The sequence below is a fragment of the Haliotis asinina genome, chromosome 6, assembly GCF_037392515.1.
Source record: "Haliotis asinina isolate JCU_RB_2024 chromosome 6, JCU_Hal_asi_v2, whole genome shotgun sequence".
NCBI classification, from domain to species: Eukaryota; Metazoa; Mollusca; class Gastropoda; order Lepetellida; family Haliotidae; genus Haliotis; species Haliotis asinina.
This window is the reverse complement of record NC_090285.1, coordinates 61,523,744-61,541,532: the sequence shown is the minus strand read 5'-3', so window position 1 is coordinate 61,541,532 and position 17,789 is coordinate 61,523,744. Positions and strand designations below refer to the sequence as shown.

Genomic DNA, 17,789 nt, shown 5'->3' with positions numbered 1-17,789 from the left:
GCTACATCACATATATTCTGGGTATAGCCAAATATGGTGCACAGGAGACACGATAAGCCATATATGCTGGAGAACTGACCTCACTTACCACGAAGCTGCAAGCTGAGAACTGTATGGGCCAGGGAGTGAATGAGTGAGTGAGCATAGTATAAGGCTGCTTTCAGCAATATTCTAGCACTATTAGGGTGGGGGGACACCAGAAATGGGCTTCACACATTGTACCCATTTGAGGAATCAAACCGGGGTCTTCATCATAGTGAGTGAATGCTTTAACCACTAGGCTACAGCACTGCCTTTATGTGTCAGGTGGCGTTTAACCCACATGTTGAAACCAGTATTGAGTACTGGGCAACTGATCTCAAGACAAGACATGCATTTGTACTGGGGACCCATTGTACTAGTCAAGATATTGTTTTATAACACTGTCATCTGAATGCCATAATTACACACAATATGAGACACCACCATAGCAATACTTTCCAGAGGGATGAAGAATTTGATCATATCCCCCAGTATTTCTTTACCTGTATTCAACACTGTCATGTTATAAACAAACACCTGTAACTATAACAATGGCATATCATGTTTATTTCTACATTCATTATACAACATTTTACATTAAATACTGATTTCAAAGTATGTTAGTAAGTCTCCATTCTCTAATGTCGTTTCACCTGTTATGGATTAGTGTGCTATAATGAATAAGGGGGTGCGTGAGTGGTTTAATAGCACTTTCAGCCATACTCAAGAACAGGATACCAGAAATGGTCTTCACACATTGCACCTATGAGGAGAAATGAACCTGGGTCTTCAGTGTAATGTCAACAACTAGACTATTCCACCCTCATACAGTTAATGATACACAACCAATGAACACACAACCAATGTACTGGAAGTTGTGGTGAAAAACTTTTGTAAGTCAAGGTAAAACACTGAGGATACGGATTAAGCTGAAGCCAGACTTATCCACTTATTCCAACTAACACTTTCACAGATCACTCATACAATATGTTTATTAAACCATAAGTCATATGAAAGGCATGACCAAACAGGAAAATAAATAAATACTAGAGAAACATGCGGAAATTTACCATCAAAACTAAGAAATGTGGATGACTACCTTGGACAACTTGTAGAGTAAGTAAATGAGGTTCAACACCTGAGTCAATGCAAACAAACTACCAAGTTCAGGTGATAGTTTAAATTTTTTCACTATTTTACAGACTGAAAAGTTCTCTCGGCACCACAAATGAACTGTAAACAAGGAGATTGATGTGACCATTTCATGAAAACTCCATACATGACTTAATGCTCACACAGCCTTTTTTAATGAAAATACTAAAGGCGGACATGTGTTATTGTATTTTGTTTCCATGTGCCAACCAAAGTAATGGATAATTCAAGAGCATAGATTTTATAAAATATAACATGCATTGAGTCTGTCATGTAGAATTATTTGTAAATTAATATTTTAACAAAGATAAGAACAACAATGTATAAAAAGTTGATAGCAAAATTCCAAAGAAAAACATATCAGTAACAACTGTGGTAAAATCAGTCAAAACAAACATAGCACTTAAAGTGGTACCTACACCAGAACAATAATGATATTAGTTACAATTATATCATTATGGCAGCTCTCTCTCCCTCATGAGCACTTTGTTGGTGACCCTGTGAGAATTAACATTAGAATTAGTCTTCAGCAACATATTCTTTACACACAGGTGTCTGACAGGCTCGCACTTACTGACAGGGTTGACAATATACTGAAAGGCAAAAGAAACATAGCTGGAGATTGTGTATACTTCTACTGGCTTGCTGTTGATCTCTCATTAATCTAGCCATAGCTGCTGTGTTCACAAAACAGGTGAAAGAATTGCCTTTCAAGCCAACCATAAATGCCTGAATGCACATGGATATCGATTCCAGTGTTGTGTTTGTGCAAATTCTTCAAACTAAACTATTTCTAACCTCAATATCTAACAATACTTTATTGGGCAAAACAAGCTATATGACCATGATTCCTAACTTCCAGTGTATATTTATTAAAAAAATAGGTTCATATATTCCACTGATACTTAAGTGTAATGACAAATTTTACAATGTATCTTCTGCCTCCCTGTTTAGTTATGTTACCTTTAATTGTGTACATGGGCACTCGCAATAATACAGTTGAGATATTCTGGAGTAGGACATTAGAAAACAAATGCTTTCTGAACTGTAAACCCCATGCGGGCAAGAGTTCACTTTCAAGTCATACCTACAAATCTGCTTTAACCTGTTGTTAGAAACCTGTACAGATAGTAGTAGACCTGCTAGTTGAAACCATTGTCAAGGGACTCCATAATGAATAAATGAACTACAGTTAGATCACAGCTCATTTCTACTGCATCATTTGATTTAACTAGAATTTGGAAGAAAACAATAAATCCTTGCATAACTTGTGTTTGGGTACTTGCTGGTTACATCTACCCTTAACTGTCAGCTGAAGCCTCAGACTTAACTGTAGTATCTGCCATCCTGTGCATGTTGTGAGTTTCTACATGCAGCTCGAATATCTTGTTGTCCGAGAATACTTCCCCACACTCCTCGCACTGCACTAGCTCCCCTGTATGGAGCCTGAAATGCATGCTAAGGTCAAGGTAACTAACATCTTTCTTACACAAGGAACACATGTAGCTCTCAAGCATGTCAGCATTAGAGAAGTCATCAGATGGAGTTGAATAATATTTGTAAAGGTTTTCAGTGTGGCCTTTGAGATGATTTGATAGATGGTTCTGCCTCGTAAATATCTTCTTACAAAAATGACACGAAAATGTCTTTGCACATTTCGATTTCTTATGTCTTATCAATGTGCTCTGGTATGTAAACAATTCTCCACACAAGTCACAGCTAAACATTTTGGAACCTGAATGAGCAGCCTGATGTTGATTCAGTGTGAATTTCCTTGAGAAGGTTTTGTTGCAGATACTGCATGACAGACTTGAGACTCCAGTATGAACTTGATGGTGTGCTTTAAGGTCTGTCTTCCGCTTAAACCGTTTTCCACACAATTTACAAGAGTGCAGTAAAAACTCTAAATGTAAACGTAAATGCACTGTCAAGTTATTCTTCTGAGAGAAGCCTTTATCACATATTTTACAAGAATACATCTTTTCCCCTGTGTGAATGGTCCTGTGTCTCTTAAGGGAGCCCATCTTTCGGAAAGACTTACTACAGAATTCACATTCAAAACCTTTTACATCCTTGTGGGTGAGCATATGTTGTTGTAAGCTACTCTTGTAGTTGAACTTGTCATTACACACATCACATTTGAAGAGACCTTTCCCTGTGTGGTATTTCAAGTGTGCTTCCAGACCATCTTGGTGCTTAAATTCTTTTCCACATGTCTCACAGGAAAACATCTGGCAGTTTGTGTGAATGGTCAAGTGACGAGTGAAATTATACTTTCGACTGAAAGTACGATTGCAAACCCCACACTTGTAAGATTCGGTCATTATTGGTACTTACACTTCACATGATATGTTATTGTTTGATGTTCCAAAATTTATGTGCAGTAATGTCATTTTTATATATAATATTTAAACTTGAGCAAGCAGGGAACAGTCAAGTATACCTCCACAAGCCCTTACATTTCACAGTATTTAGTCACTATACATTGTTCTTGCATCCATGTCAAATTCATCTGGAACTCCAATCAAAAAGAATCTGAAAACAAAACAAAAAAAATTATACATAAAAATACATTTTTTATGGGTATATTCAATGACTGATTGGTACCACTTTAAACGTGAAGTGATCAGTTCTGTCCATAATTAATTGTGGAGAAACTGTTATCTTACATGTAGTTTGTTTTTTGATGTTCAAGCATTCCTTTGATCTATAATTGTGTCCTTCAGGTACGTCAGAAAATGACTGAGGGTTTAAAAGAATATTATATATATCACATTCAACTTGATTCATAGGTCTTAAAGGCTTACACCAGTATACCAGTATACAAATATAAGTTTGGGGGATCCTGTTGTTTTCATTACATACCACCAGGATCACAACAGTAGAATGTCGTAACAATAAATCTGAATTCCAAATGAAGTTGTTCGATATTGTTGAAAGCCACTCCTGCTGCTGAATGTAAATATGTATTAGTGATTTATTTACTATTAGTAATATCCATTCAGCAAAACATCATATGCAAGGTGGTTTATTTGTGCAGAGGTGTACTATAAGACCTATTACAGTGGCTCATTCATCATACCAGAGACCATATATTATATGGTCTCTGATCATACTATCTGAGGGGTAACTACTACTGCATGATGTTGCGAGACTGCAGGAGACATGCCATAATTTGTTTCATTGCTGGTATATCAAGCAACCTTTGAATTTTTGTTGTTGTTGTTAATTGTCTTTTTTGTTTTGTTTGGTTTTTGTTCTTTTGACAGATCCCATCAACCATGATCAGTTATATATTTAGATTGTTTGCGGACCTCGCATCAAAAAATGAAACAGTTGAGAAATATTTTTAGAGACATGACAGCTATATTACTCTTAACAACATGGGGTCTGATCTGAGCAGAACAGTGGTTGATGTCGTGCGCTATAATGGGCGGGGCATGAGATTATCTCACGAACACACATCTCTAACCAGAGTAACCTGAATCTAATACGTTTGTTTGACTTATATTACCTTATGTTGTTACTGTAAACACAAAACTCATTGACGTAAAACGCACTAGAGCTCAATGTTACTACCGATACAAAGTATTCAGATGGCTTATTTACAATATTTTAAATTTACAAATCTCCTAAACTCCCGTTTCGCTAGCTAGGTTGAAAACAGGACAATCGTGCTTTTAGTGAAATGAAGTTTTTCATTCACATTTAATGCAAATCAAATGGGTTTCATTCGTCATTGATGAACGATTAATAAACAAACCTTGCATGGGATACTTTTGTAAGTTCCCCCAAACTATTACTCATGTTGAAGTTTTCATTGTCAACCCTTAATTTGTATGTGCTGGCTGGCATAACGGTATGGAACTTCCTGCAGCGAAGTACCGTTACCGGCGTGTGGTGCTGATGTACAGTGGCGGTAGTAGGCGCTGATATGGAGCTTTGATTATGTCTAAAACGGCAGCAAGCGAAAACGTTGGGAAAATAATACCGAAACGGCCTAAACTGGTTTAGTGAGTATAAATATTGACTGACTGCAAGATCAGCAATGTTGCAGCAATTTGCGGCTACTTTCTGATTAGCGAAAGGGTTCCCATCTACCGTTTTAAGCCAATAACAAATTACAACCACATAAAGTACTAGAGTAGGCGTTAATCCGATTTCTAGTAACCAAAGGCCTACTAATTAATGTGCAGATTTAATCTAATTTCTAAAACATAACATTATTCATTCAGTCTGCATTCCGGGTCACAGTGCCACCCTGGGAGTAAAGCAATGTTGTTGCCAGAACGGATTTCCAGCATATATACTACTCAAAATAGAAACGCATAGCTGAAAATTGTTATCAATTTATACACTTAAGTTTCAGTAATACAGGGCAGTCATGAAAAACAGTATTTTTATTTTTACTATGGATAGCTAGGCGGAAATAGGCTTAAATCAAAACATAAAAAAATACAAATAAGGATTATGAGTCGTTACTCGAGTTCTCAACATTTATTGCAAAAAAACCCCAAAAAATCAGTTTTACCTTCTTCATTACCGCCAAAATGACCTAAGTCAGCACAAGTTTCCATGCCAAAACAATATAAGTCACAAAGGTTGCAAGCCAAAATAAACTAAGTCACTGATATGCTTAAATATTTGATATATTTAAAAATTATAGCATTGACAATAGAATAGGTCCTGGTATGGGCATGCAAGCCTAATGCAATATGCAGTTCCCTATTCAGTAATTACTACCACTAAAACAAGACGACATTGTGATATCATGATCTCACACTGTCACAAGCAACGCCATTGAGTATGAAACAAATCGTTTCCATAAACATATGATGGTGTTGAACAAGATATCCTAAATTTTGCATTTGACTAGAACATGGGGTTTATGGATGCAGATGGCCTGGTGAGAATATATGGGATATTTGGTTGATACCTGCATAATAGAAGTGAGGTTAATAAACAATACAAAATAAGAATCATGAAGTGCATCATTTATCAAAGATTGACTGAATTCTTGCATTTACATTGTAAATTTAGTATATATTTCGCTGAAAGACAAGAATATATTGAGGACGACTTCTTTTGCTTCGAAGGACACACACTTTCGGAGTATAGTTTTACTTCTTTAGTATATTCTGACTCCTCAGTCTATTCTTATTTCCCCAGTATATTCTGACTCCTCAGTATATTCTTGTTCGACCCGTGAAGGTCCCGGGGTAGAATAGGCCCTCAGCAACCTATGCTTGCCATAAAAGGCGACTATGCTTGTTGTAAGAGGCGACTATCCGGATCGGGTGGTCAGGCTCACTGACTTGGTTGACACATGTCATCGGTTCCCATATCGATGCTCATGCTGTTGATCAATGGATTGTCTGGTCCAGACTCGATTATTTACAGACCACTGCCATGTAGCTGGAATATTGCTGAGTGCAGCGTAAAGTTAAATTCACTCACTCACTCACTGACCCATACTCTTATTCCTCCAGTATATTATTTTTCCTCCAGTATATTCTAACTCCTCCAGTACATTCTGACTCCTCCAGTATGTTCTTTTTCCTCCAATATATTCTAACTTCTCCAGTACATTCTGACTCCTCCGGTATATTTTTTTCCTCCAGTATATTTTTATTCCTCTAGTATATTCTAACTCCACCAGGACATTCTGACTCCTCCGGTATATTCTTATACCGCCAGCATATTCTCACTCCTTTAGTATATTCTTATTCCTCCAGTATATTTTAACTCATCCAGTATAATCTTATTTCTCCACCATATTCTTATTTCTTCAGTATATTCTAACTCATCCAGTATATTCTTACTCCTTTTGAAGCTTATTTTAGCACATGCAATGACTGCGGTGAGCATACATGTGTTCATTTTCGATAATCTCCAGGCTGTATGTTACGATAAATCTCTTCTACTGTAGCGGATTTTTTATCCGGACGAATACCATGGAGATTATCGGGGATAAAATGTACGCTCCTGAGCAGAAGCTTCTCCACATCGGTACATAGTGGTATTATATAGTTGGAAAACCCATAACGTTATCATCAGACCGAGAAAGGCAAACACAACTTTGACGATTGAGGTAGATGTATCTCGACCAAAATGACGGTTCGGTTTTCTACAGCGTCTACAGACGGTAGCTACGTCCCTAAATAAGATAATCGGTTCAGAGTACTGAATAATCTCTATCAAAGCCGCAATGGGGAGACCATCCATCATGACTTTAGAAACCAGAAAGAAACAGAAGTTTTCATTGTACTTCAGAATGCGTAAAAAGCAATAAATATCAACAAATAACGAGATTTTACTACCCCTCAACAAAATATTTGAAAGGTGAAACATGTAACAGTGCTTAGACTCCTCAGTTTACCCTGTTTATAATACCAATTATTTTGATTATCATATATTAAATATATAATTATAATTATTACTTGATACAGAGATGTTTTCCCTTAAATGGACTTTTGCCATTTCGATATGGGCAGCATGTGCTTTGCTATATCTGGTGAGTTTAGTTTTACGCAGCACTCAGTAACATTCCAGCTATATGGCAGTGGTCTGTAAATAATCGAGTCTGGACCAGACAATCCATTGATCAATAACATGAGCACTGACATGCGCAATTGGGAACCGATGACATGTGTCAACCAAGTCAGTGAGCCTGACCACTCGATCTCGTTAGTCGCCTCTTACGACAAGCATAGACGCCTTTATGGCAAGCATAGGTTGCTGAAGGCCTATTCTACCCCGGGGCCTTCACGGGTCTGCTATATCTGGCCCCAAGCAAGTTATCCATATGTTCATTGGATGGCCTCGGTCAGGTATGGGGGTCTCGGAATGATATTGGGCAAGATATGAAACATTAGTGTTTTGATCTCCACTAACACTGGCTGTACACGTATTACGCACAACGTAAAACGGATCTGTAATATTCCTCAAAGGTGCAAAGGCATGTACCATTAAAACAACTGAAGGACGTTTGACAGACTTGATTCATGTACGAAAGCAATGGGCCTGGTGTATTGATCAACTGGAACTCAGTCTTCAGGAAGCCTATATTTAGTTTGTCAATGCAGGGAGACTCTAACTGTTGTAGAGTATCTCTGATCAGGGGAAAATACGAGCCTGGGAGCAGCGTGACACGTTCACTTCAGTTCCTTGTAAACCCACCATCGCATATGTTTCTTTGTAGAACTGCTACAAAATCTGAATGTCGAATAAAAAATAAAGAAGAAGCTGTTATCCATTAAGCATGTACTTTATTAATTTTCGTCCAACTTCTACATGCTTCAAGAACTACTACAAAATCTCTAGCTGAAAATAAAATAAGTCAGCGAAAGACTTAAGAAGACATCAGTCGATTTGCCCTCCACTCTATGAAGTTCATTTTGGAAGGCGCCTTTACATCATGAATGTTATGGTTGTATAAGAGTTAGGGCGAGACTTGGGTTTTTCCTTTGAAGTGAAAGTGGCCTGTGCACTAAATTATTGTCTTGACATAGACAGACAGACAGACAGACAGATCTTATTCAGTATAAGGTCTTTGGCCCTAGACTAACAGCTAGTCTCTGAAATGAACATATTTTACCGAAAAAACGTTCAAAGTGAAAAAAAAAATATAATGAAATGGAGTCCTGAGACTTTCTTCATTTTCAGAAGCTGTGGAAATCTAGACTTGACACATTTTCTAAATTTGCGTGGGCTTTCTTGGATATTTATACTTCAGGGTCTGTACGACAGAATAATTTGGTCCCAAAATACAGAGAGGTTTAGGGCTACAAAACATCCCTGCGCATTGAACATATTTGTATAAAGTACAGGAGCTTAACATAAATATATTATATATTATTTTGCCTTATCTACTGTGCTTTGTATAAAACGATTGAAGTTTTATGGAATATATCATAGTGTTGAAACGTAATTTTGGAGACAAAGTTTTGTTGAGAGGTGGACTTGATGTATTTACAATAAGTGTAAGTCTGAGTCTGACTATGTCCATCAGTCAGCCAAATACGTCATACAACACTTTATAATAAGCAAGTCTGAGTCTGACTATGTCGATCAGTCAGCCAAATACGTCATATAACACTTTATAATAAGCAAGTCTGAGTCTGACTATGTCCATCAGTCAGCCAAATACGTCATATAACACTTTATAATAAGCAAGTCTGAGTCTGACTATGTCGATCAGTCAGCCAAATACGTCATATAACACTTTATAATAAGCAAGTCTGAATCTGACTATGTCCATCAGTCAGCCAAATACGTCATATAACACTTTATAATAAGCAAGTCTGAGTCTGACTATGTCCATCAGTCAGCCAAATACGTCATATAACACTTTATAATAAACAAGTCTGAGTCTGACTATGTCGATCAGTCAGCCAAATACGTCATATAACACTTTATAATAAACAAGTCTGAGTCTGACTATGTCCATCAGTCAGCCAAATACGTCATATAACACTTTATAATAAGCAAGTCTGAGTCTGACTATGTCCACCAGTCAGCCAAATACGTCATATAACACTTTTTGATAAGCAAGTCTGAGTCTGACTATGTCCACCAGTCAGCCAAATACGTCATATAACACTTTATAATAAGCAAGTCTGAGTCTGACTATGTCCACCAGTCAGCCAAATACGTCATATAACACTTTTTGATAAGCAAGTCTGAGTCTGACTATGTCCATCAGTCAGCCAAATACTTCATATAACACTTTTTGATAAGCAAGTCTGAGTCTGACTATGTCCATCAGTCAGCCAAATACGTCATATAACACTTTATAATAAGCAAGTCTGAGTCTGACTATGTCGATCAGTCAGCCAAATACGTCACATAATGTTTTACTTATCTATTACTGGTTCGAGAATTGCAAATTGTGATTGTGATCGTTTCAAACGATCAAGGTCCCCATTCTCACACGCACTCACAATCTCACTCTCACACCACGCACTCACAATCTCACTCTCTCACTCTCTCACTCTCAATCTAACCACGCATTTGCTCACTCTCACTGGTTGATGACTCTCACTCAACAAAGCGGCGGTGGGGTAGCCGAATGATTAAAGTGTTCGCTCGTCACGCCGAAGACGATTCCCTACATGGCTGCATGGGATAAATGTGTGAAGCCCATTTGTGGTATTTTCCGGTCCGGTCCGGTCCGGTCACTAACAAACTCATTTTACAGCACTCACATACGCTCTCACACACCACTCGCAAACACAACTCTCAAACACTCATTAGCAAACTAATTCTTATACACTCACACTCCTCATACACTAACAAACTAATTCCCATACACTCACTAACACTCTCACACACCAATCCCACGCGTTCACCCATCATTCTGGAACACTCACTCACTCTAACAAAGTCGCTCACCACTCTCATTCACAAACCCACGACTCTCATACCCCCACATTTACACTCAAACGTATACGACGCATGTTATCAGATTTGCGTAGATTTTATTGAGCAATATTTATAGCATTACAGACGTAATTCAGCCATCTCGGCACAAGGATTCAAGGGATACCCCCAACAACATCGGTACATCATAATAATGGTTGGCAATGTGGATTAAATTTTCTATTTCCTAACTGCCTAAACTTCCCTGCAATAATAGTATACTGAATGAAGGGAGTCTAGAGTACCTCAAATTCCCACCTCCCAACTGCCTGATTGAAACTCAGTTGTTCACATGTAGCTGTCACATGAACAGCCGAAATGATATTGCGTGCAACGTATTTCGTATACGTTTGAATGTTGGCGCGAGGTTGACATTTCTCCCTTGTCTGCAGCCTAGGAAGGTTCTAGTCTGTTGGACTCTATAGGACCAACCAGGGACAACAATACCGGCATGAGAAGCACAGCATGCGACATCCCGAACAGTACGACCAACACCATAATGCGGAAGAAGGATTGGAACACATAGGATTGTGAGACCACCAACGTACAGATACCTATTAATGTTGACAAGCCACCATTGAATATGGGACCAGCAGCATGTAGTATGGCGTTCCTTGCACGGACATTCCGTGTGTGTCCTTCACTCAACATATAGGCGGAGCACACGTGTACGGTGAAATCAACAGAAAACCCTACACTCATCACCAAGTGGATCATTGTGATGACACTGACGCTCAAGTCCCAGAGAGCCATGAAGCCAAATATCCCCAAGAGGATCGAGAGGATGTTGAAGAGGACGGCAGCGACTATTACGGGGTGAGGGAGGAGGATGGCAGTCACGACAACCATGAGAGCTACAGCAACACCAACAGTTCTCAGAACCGTGGGCAGAACTGACACAAACTGCTCAAAGTAGATGAACAGAGGATGGTAGGCAAATGTTTGCACTGGGGAGGCCTCTGCTATCCGTCGCGTGGACAGCATAAGATCAGCCTGGTCAACTGAGTCAGGGACGTTTCTAGAAAGCACGTAGCACCGTGATGCAGTTATGGTTTCATTTGACCCGAACACAATGTCATTTCTTAAATCAGGCCTTCCATGTAAAAACTCTTGTAAATTCTTAATGAAGATGGTATTTGAAGTTATGTTGAAATGTTGCGAAGACGCATAGTCCAAAAGCCAGCAATTTGTGGTGTCATGTTTCATATCAGAGGACTGTCCGATATTGTTAAATAGTTCCTTTACAAGCTTCAGAGTAATCCCGTTTTTGTAATCAGTATCTGCTTGGTTGAACACAAACTGGACATGTATCCTGACCCCAAAGTAGTGATAGTTAGATGAACTATAGCCATGATAATATGAAGATGGTGGAACCAACAAGTTTAGAAATAAGCCCTGCCTTAAACCTGTTACGGCCCAGATAGAAACGGATACATAGACCACAAACATCATAAGCGTTATCACCTTCCCAGGGATTGTGAGAAGAAAGTTTGTAAGAAATAACGACGGTAATTTCTCAAAGATCGAATCACGTCTTTCACGGGGTGGCTTGCCACCACAACAGCATATAATCAGGAGTGGCCTCCCTTGTTCTTTTAGCTCCTCCCGACTGGTGATCTTGTGGCACGTGCAACAATGGCGAGATGCTTCTACGCGCCGTAATTGTAGTGACATGCAGCCAGCGAAAAACGTCGTTTGGAAAAGAAAACATGACAACATGGCCGCACCTGGAACATGACATGCGATGGAGTACAGGATGCTGTACATAGCGATCTTAGCTTAACATAGACTTAAGGTAGTCGTAGCGCTAAGGTTGTTTTGAACAACAGCACCCAGAAATGTTATAGAAATATTATTATTTAGTATGTATTTTTCAGTACTCTTACTCTAAATCTTGAAGTAACGTTTCCATAGCCTTCATTTACCCGACTGATGATGAATACAATTGCCGTAACGTGTATATGTACTTTTCTTTTGCTAAAATTGCTCAAAACACTATTCGTTGACTGCTTGAGGTAGTGTCCTCATACCTGAATTCTTTTCTTTACTTATTGTCGTAAAATGAACATTTACACATAGTCCTCACCGATTCAAGCGTACATATCAATTTGTTATACAAGACCTTGAAAACATTTCTCCAGATTCATTGTTGTGGAATATATACTCTTCAAAAAAGTAGGGGAACTTCATTTTTTAAATTTATTTACGTTTTAAACTGTTGAGGGGATTTATCGGAGTAAATCAGGTGTCTGTCTTTGAAACGTTTGTTAACGTTTACACTTCCTATTCAAATTGAAAGTCCAGATTCCCCTACTTTTTTAAGAGTATATAAATGACATTTTCGCATTTTCGACATCTTTGAAATGAAATTCCCACACAGCATTCCGTATTCTACTACACATTTTACATTATCAGATATGCTGAACGTCAAAAGCGAAGCAGCGGATAAACCTCATGTATTTTAAAGGTCACATGCAACGTAAAACACAACATTGCAGATTCTGATACCTTTCGGTATGCACTTACCGAAACAAATCATAAAAAATGCCAATTCAACCTATAAAGTTGAAAAAAAATGTTTATTGACCCCTATATGTCTGCATGCCTGCCTGCTAAAGACAATATGCAATACACAGATTCAATCATTGACCACATGCAATTTGAACTTAACACCTTTATGACTCGTGCACCCGTGTCCTGTCTCTGCCACATTATGTAACTAGGCAGGTGTGATACTTATACAAATGACATGTTTTTATGTCTGTGGGTTGCAAACAAAATTAAACTACATGTACATCCATGTTCTCGGATGTCTGGGTTCTGGCGGAAACTGGTGCAAACTTTTGTCAGTTTCAAGTCCTGCTTTGTACGAATGGTAATTTCCAGCCACGTAGTAGTTCACCATCTCTACTGAGATGATTTTTGATTGGATCGAACGCAAATTCAGAGAACATGTATTTACAAAACCCAACATCTCTGTATACATTTTTTATGGATAACAACTTCTTCTAGTGTATGTGATTTTGTTTGATGACGGTATATGAAACCATACTGAAACGAAGCATCAAGTACAATAAAAGAAGTTGCTATCCATAAAGAATCTTACTTTCTTGTGACTCTCCATACTTCTAAAATGCCCATCAAACAGATCATCAATGAGCCCTCAGCGTATCAGCAAATGAACCAGCCAATCGGAAGCCGTCGTTACACATGGGTGCATATCCACCCGTTACGACTTGGTTCTGTCTCCCGAGAGCTTCGTTTCGAGGGAAGTTAGCCCAAGTATAAAATATTGCACTTTGGAATCGCCATTGTACGCTTAATATTTTGTTTATTTTTTTTAACAAGCAGCAATGTATATTATATGTCATGAATAAGCGATAACTGTGTTTTAATTATGTTTGATTTTTTGGTTGCATGTGACCTTTAAGTCTCAATTCACGCACCTGTGAAGATGCAGAAATTTCTGATACCGAGGAAGTCGGAGGTTGCTCCCACCATGAAGGCGAGGAAGTCTGTTATGGAGGTGATGGTAATGCCCACTCCAGCCTTTCTGAAGGTGTGTCCAAGACGTGTGGGAACGTCCCAGTCGTCGCCGTGGATGTTCGTCTCGGCCCACGCTGACATCATCAGGAACATGTCGTCCACGCCTACGGCTTTAGGTATAACACAGAAGTAGGTAAAACTGAAGTCAAACAATTAATAGGAAATTAATTAGATATATGTTCCGGCATTTTCCATTCTCGCAAAATGTGTTCAGGTATTTACTCAGTCGATTTAACAAATATTATCTGATGTCAAGTTTTGTACCACTAACAGATTACTCCGAGCGGATTTGAATGTTGGTCATAAGGAGCGACCCAGTTGATCGGATGATCAGGCTGACAGGGTGGAAAAATGCCCTTAATATGAACAACTAGCTCGTCTGGACCACACTCGAGGCTCTATTCACAGTGCAGGAACATTACTGAGTTCGGTGTTAAACAACAAACATCAAATCCTAACTGGAACATTACGATTCTTACCTAGAACCATAATTGGCATAATTCCGACCACCTTGACCCACTTGACACCACAGAGGCATACCAGACCAATGCCTGCCAGGATGCCGAATCCTGCAGCCAGGATCCCAGCTCTGGCTAGATGGTTCCTAGAACCAACACAGTCTCCACTTGCCACGAGACTGGCGTATGTGATCAGCATCGAAAAGGACAGAGAGAACCAGTATATGTCACTATCCGTGTTCTGGTTGAGTTCATCACCTAAGGATTGGGACGTTGCGAAATGAACCCTTGGTTGCTTAAGGAAGAAGGATTCGTTCTTCATGCGTGCAACAAATGTGTCTTCCCAAGTGAGCGCTGACGCTAACATGCTGTCATTGTCCTGTCGCAGATGGAAAGTAACTTTCATCACTGACGCTGACACGAGCACATCACCAGAGACATTCACACCTGCCAAAAGGAAGGAGATGTCGACGTCGTTCCATACCGGGTAGGTGACGTTTCCTTGCTCAAGGGAAGACAGGAAGTCATCTTGTACGAGGAAGTGACCACTGATGACACACAAGTCCGATGCACGCGCACATACATCCGAAAAGCGAAGGATTCTTCCTTGAAATCCGACTTCAAACTTTTTAACCGTATCTACCAAGATTCTGATCTCACCAATACTGCTGTTGGAGAAGATGTTTCCATCTGAGATGGCGATGATCTCACCGTACCTGTCCTCGGCGTTCAGACTGTACGTGTTGTAGTTTGTTCCTGTCCTGTCTGGGAAGCTGGCCTTCACCTTGTCTCTGTCTTGAACAGCCTGGCTGTTGATGGGGGTGTACAGACGCTCAACATCTGACTCCGACTCCAGGCGAAGAAGTCCTAGAGCCAGCAGTCCTGTAGACACCAGAGCGGCGACGATGAATACAATGGGATAACGTCCTACAAGATGGCCGTAGGAATAAAACACTCTTCCATACAACTTCTGGGCTGATTTGTAAAACTTCATCAGCTGCATGGTGGTATTATCATCGGTATCACCCTGGTGAAGTCTAAACAGAACAACATATATCAGATATATCATATCCAAATTACTATTTATCCGTACGATTTTAACACCATTGCAAAATATCTATAACGCTTTATTAAAATGTTCAAACATGATGTGACAAACAACACAAGAAACATAGACAGACAACACATGTAAAAAATATCCACAATCAGCAGCATCCACATGACTTCAGTGTACATCAGTCTATGATGAACGTAAATGACAAATTCTTCAAGCTACTAATATCTATTATTGACCATGCCTCTAGTGCCACCTTGACATATGAACATACTGTGGGTCATGTGTATTACTTTTGATATTTTCGCACTAGTATTATAAACACATAATACGGATGTTTAGAAAAATATGTTTTGCCTGTTTGGAATATCGATAATAAGAACTGATCTCGAACTGAAATTTATTGCTTTACACCTTAATATTTTACAGCTGTTTTACTCACCGTTTTCATACCCATGGCAATAATTTGTGAAGGCGGGCAGGCCCACGCTCACACTGCGTGGTGATATAGCCCACTTCCTGATCTCATATTCCAAGTCTCATTGGTCAGAGTAGATAGAGTTTGCATGGTAAATGCACCTATTGTTATTCCACTCAGCTATTCAAGCGTCTCAAAATGACATGTATGACATACAATAACCTTGGTATGAAACAACTAAACCCCAACTTCTCAGGCAAGTTTTACATGTAAGAAGCTTCTCTTTGCAAACTACTATACTTACTACTGCAACATTAAAAAGCCAACTACCCCGATTAACAAAGAAAGTAACGACCCACTGAATATGGACCTCTGAGAGTAAGTGAGCTGACGAAAGGAACCAGTTTTCCCTTCTTTAGCGTACCAACCGTGACTTGGCACAAGCCTGTATTTGTTGTCTGACGAGGCACTGCAGTACACTTGTTTAACATTAAACAATCTCACATTCAAAGCAAGAATCATAACATCCAGTGATACGGCAGTGTATGTAATGTTATTTTACACTAAACTGACACCTATTTTTCTATAAGAACTACGACAATTGAACAGTTTTCTGATACCAAACTGATAACCTAATACACACCTGGCATAATTCAACAGCAATTTGACATTTCGGAACATGGTTTGAAACAAATACTCATTTTAAAATAGTCACAACATTATACTGAACACCACTGGTAAGTGCAAACTCACGATACTGTGAGCATTTCGACGCAGTTAATGGTTAGACTTTTATGTTGTTAAGCCACTGATTATCAGTGTAAGCAGTTCAACCAAGACATATGACATAGCCAAGTTTGAGTAACAAAACGTTTTTCATCCAAAGTGAACAATTGAGAATTTCATTGCCAGCACTTAGTTGACTGCGGTCATTGCGTGTAAGATGCTGTTAAACCTGGCGGAGTCATACACGAGGCTGGCTGATTGCGGAGTTTCATGTTATTTTTGTAAGTAATGGGCTGTGAAGTGCAGATTCTTACTCTACATGATTAGTAGAGCTGTCGCGATACAGAGATCGGTGTGGTAGCTTAGTGTTTAAGGCGTTCACTTGTCACGCTGAAGACTGAGGTTCGTTTCCCCACATGGACACATTCTGTGGATGTCAAGCTAATATCATAGCTACCATTCCCCAAATACCAATTAACAGTTAGTTTAGTTAAGTCCCTTACAGTTAGAGACTACTAGAGTAGGAACAAATGACCACCAGCCAATCATCCATCAACCACCCTCATCCAGACAAGCCATATTTGTTGTTCTGCTTCAGAGAAGTACAAGGGAGACAGATCATACAAGCTCAATGTTCCATAATATGCCCTGTTTGTATTTCCATAAAATTATTGTCCCCCTGACGTGGTATGTAAGTCTATGGCTCTCACGTCATTTTCATATCTAACATTATCTTAACTGTATTAGCTGCGTTATTTCTGTCTATGACTGGATTGATCGGCAATTGTTGACAGCTTAATGGATGGTACAGGAAGCAAATGAACTGTAAGCCCCCATGGTCCCTAGTATGTTGTGTTACTATAGCCTTTATATTGTATTGTACTCTCTAGTTACGGTGTTTCTGTCTGTGGTATTCTAGTTGTTTTCACTGTCTTTCAATGACAGGCTTTTATACAAAAATACCTTTATTTACTATGAACTTATAACTTTTTTT

The 17,789-nt window shown here is 39.1% G+C and overlaps 2 protein-coding genes across 2 annotated transcripts; both read right to left on the bottom strand.

Moving 5' to 3' along the window:
* Window positions 1–571: 571 nt before the first annotated feature.
* LOC137286658 (zinc finger protein 626-like) lies at window positions 572–3,513 on the bottom strand. The gene has a single exon (XM_067818632.1). The coding sequence runs from the start codon at window positions 3,495–3,497 to the stop codon at window positions 2,475–2,477; it is 1,023 nt and encodes a 340-aa protein (XP_067674733.1). The 5' UTR covers window positions 3,498–3,513; the 3' UTR covers window positions 572–2,474.
* Window positions 3,514–10,635: 7,122 nt separating this feature from the next.
* LOC137286655 (patched domain-containing protein 3-like) lies at window positions 10,636–16,208 on the bottom strand. Its single transcript, XM_067818627.1, has 4 exons — window positions 16,094–16,208; window positions 14,619–15,634; window positions 14,040–14,249; window positions 10,636–12,320 (listed from the first exon to the last, which is right to left on the bottom strand). Exons 2-4 carry the CDS (start codon window positions 15,598–15,600, stop codon window positions 10,987–10,989), a joined length of 2,526 nt encoding a protein of 841 aa, XP_067674728.1. The 5' UTR covers window positions 15,601–15,634; window positions 16,094–16,208; the 3' UTR covers window positions 10,636–10,986.
* Between the last annotated feature and the right edge of the window lie 1,581 nt (window positions 16,209–17,789).

Coding starts and splice junctions, on each gene's coding strand:
- LOC137286658 (XM_067818632.1), bottom strand. CDS start 3,497: ATGACCGAATCTTACAAGTGTGGGGTTTGCAATCGTACTTTCAGTCGA.
- LOC137286655 (XM_067818627.1), bottom strand. CDS start 15,600: ATGCAGCTGATGAAGTTTTACAAATCAGCCCAGAAGTTGTATGGAAGA. Junction 14,250..14,618: donor TATGCCAATTATGGTTCTAG/GTAAGAATCGTA, acceptor TTATACCTAAAG/CCGTAGGCGTGGACGACATG. Junction 12,321..14,039: donor AAATTTCTGCATCTTCACAG/GTGCGTGAATTG, acceptor GTCATGTTCCAG/GTGCGGCCATGTTGTCATGT.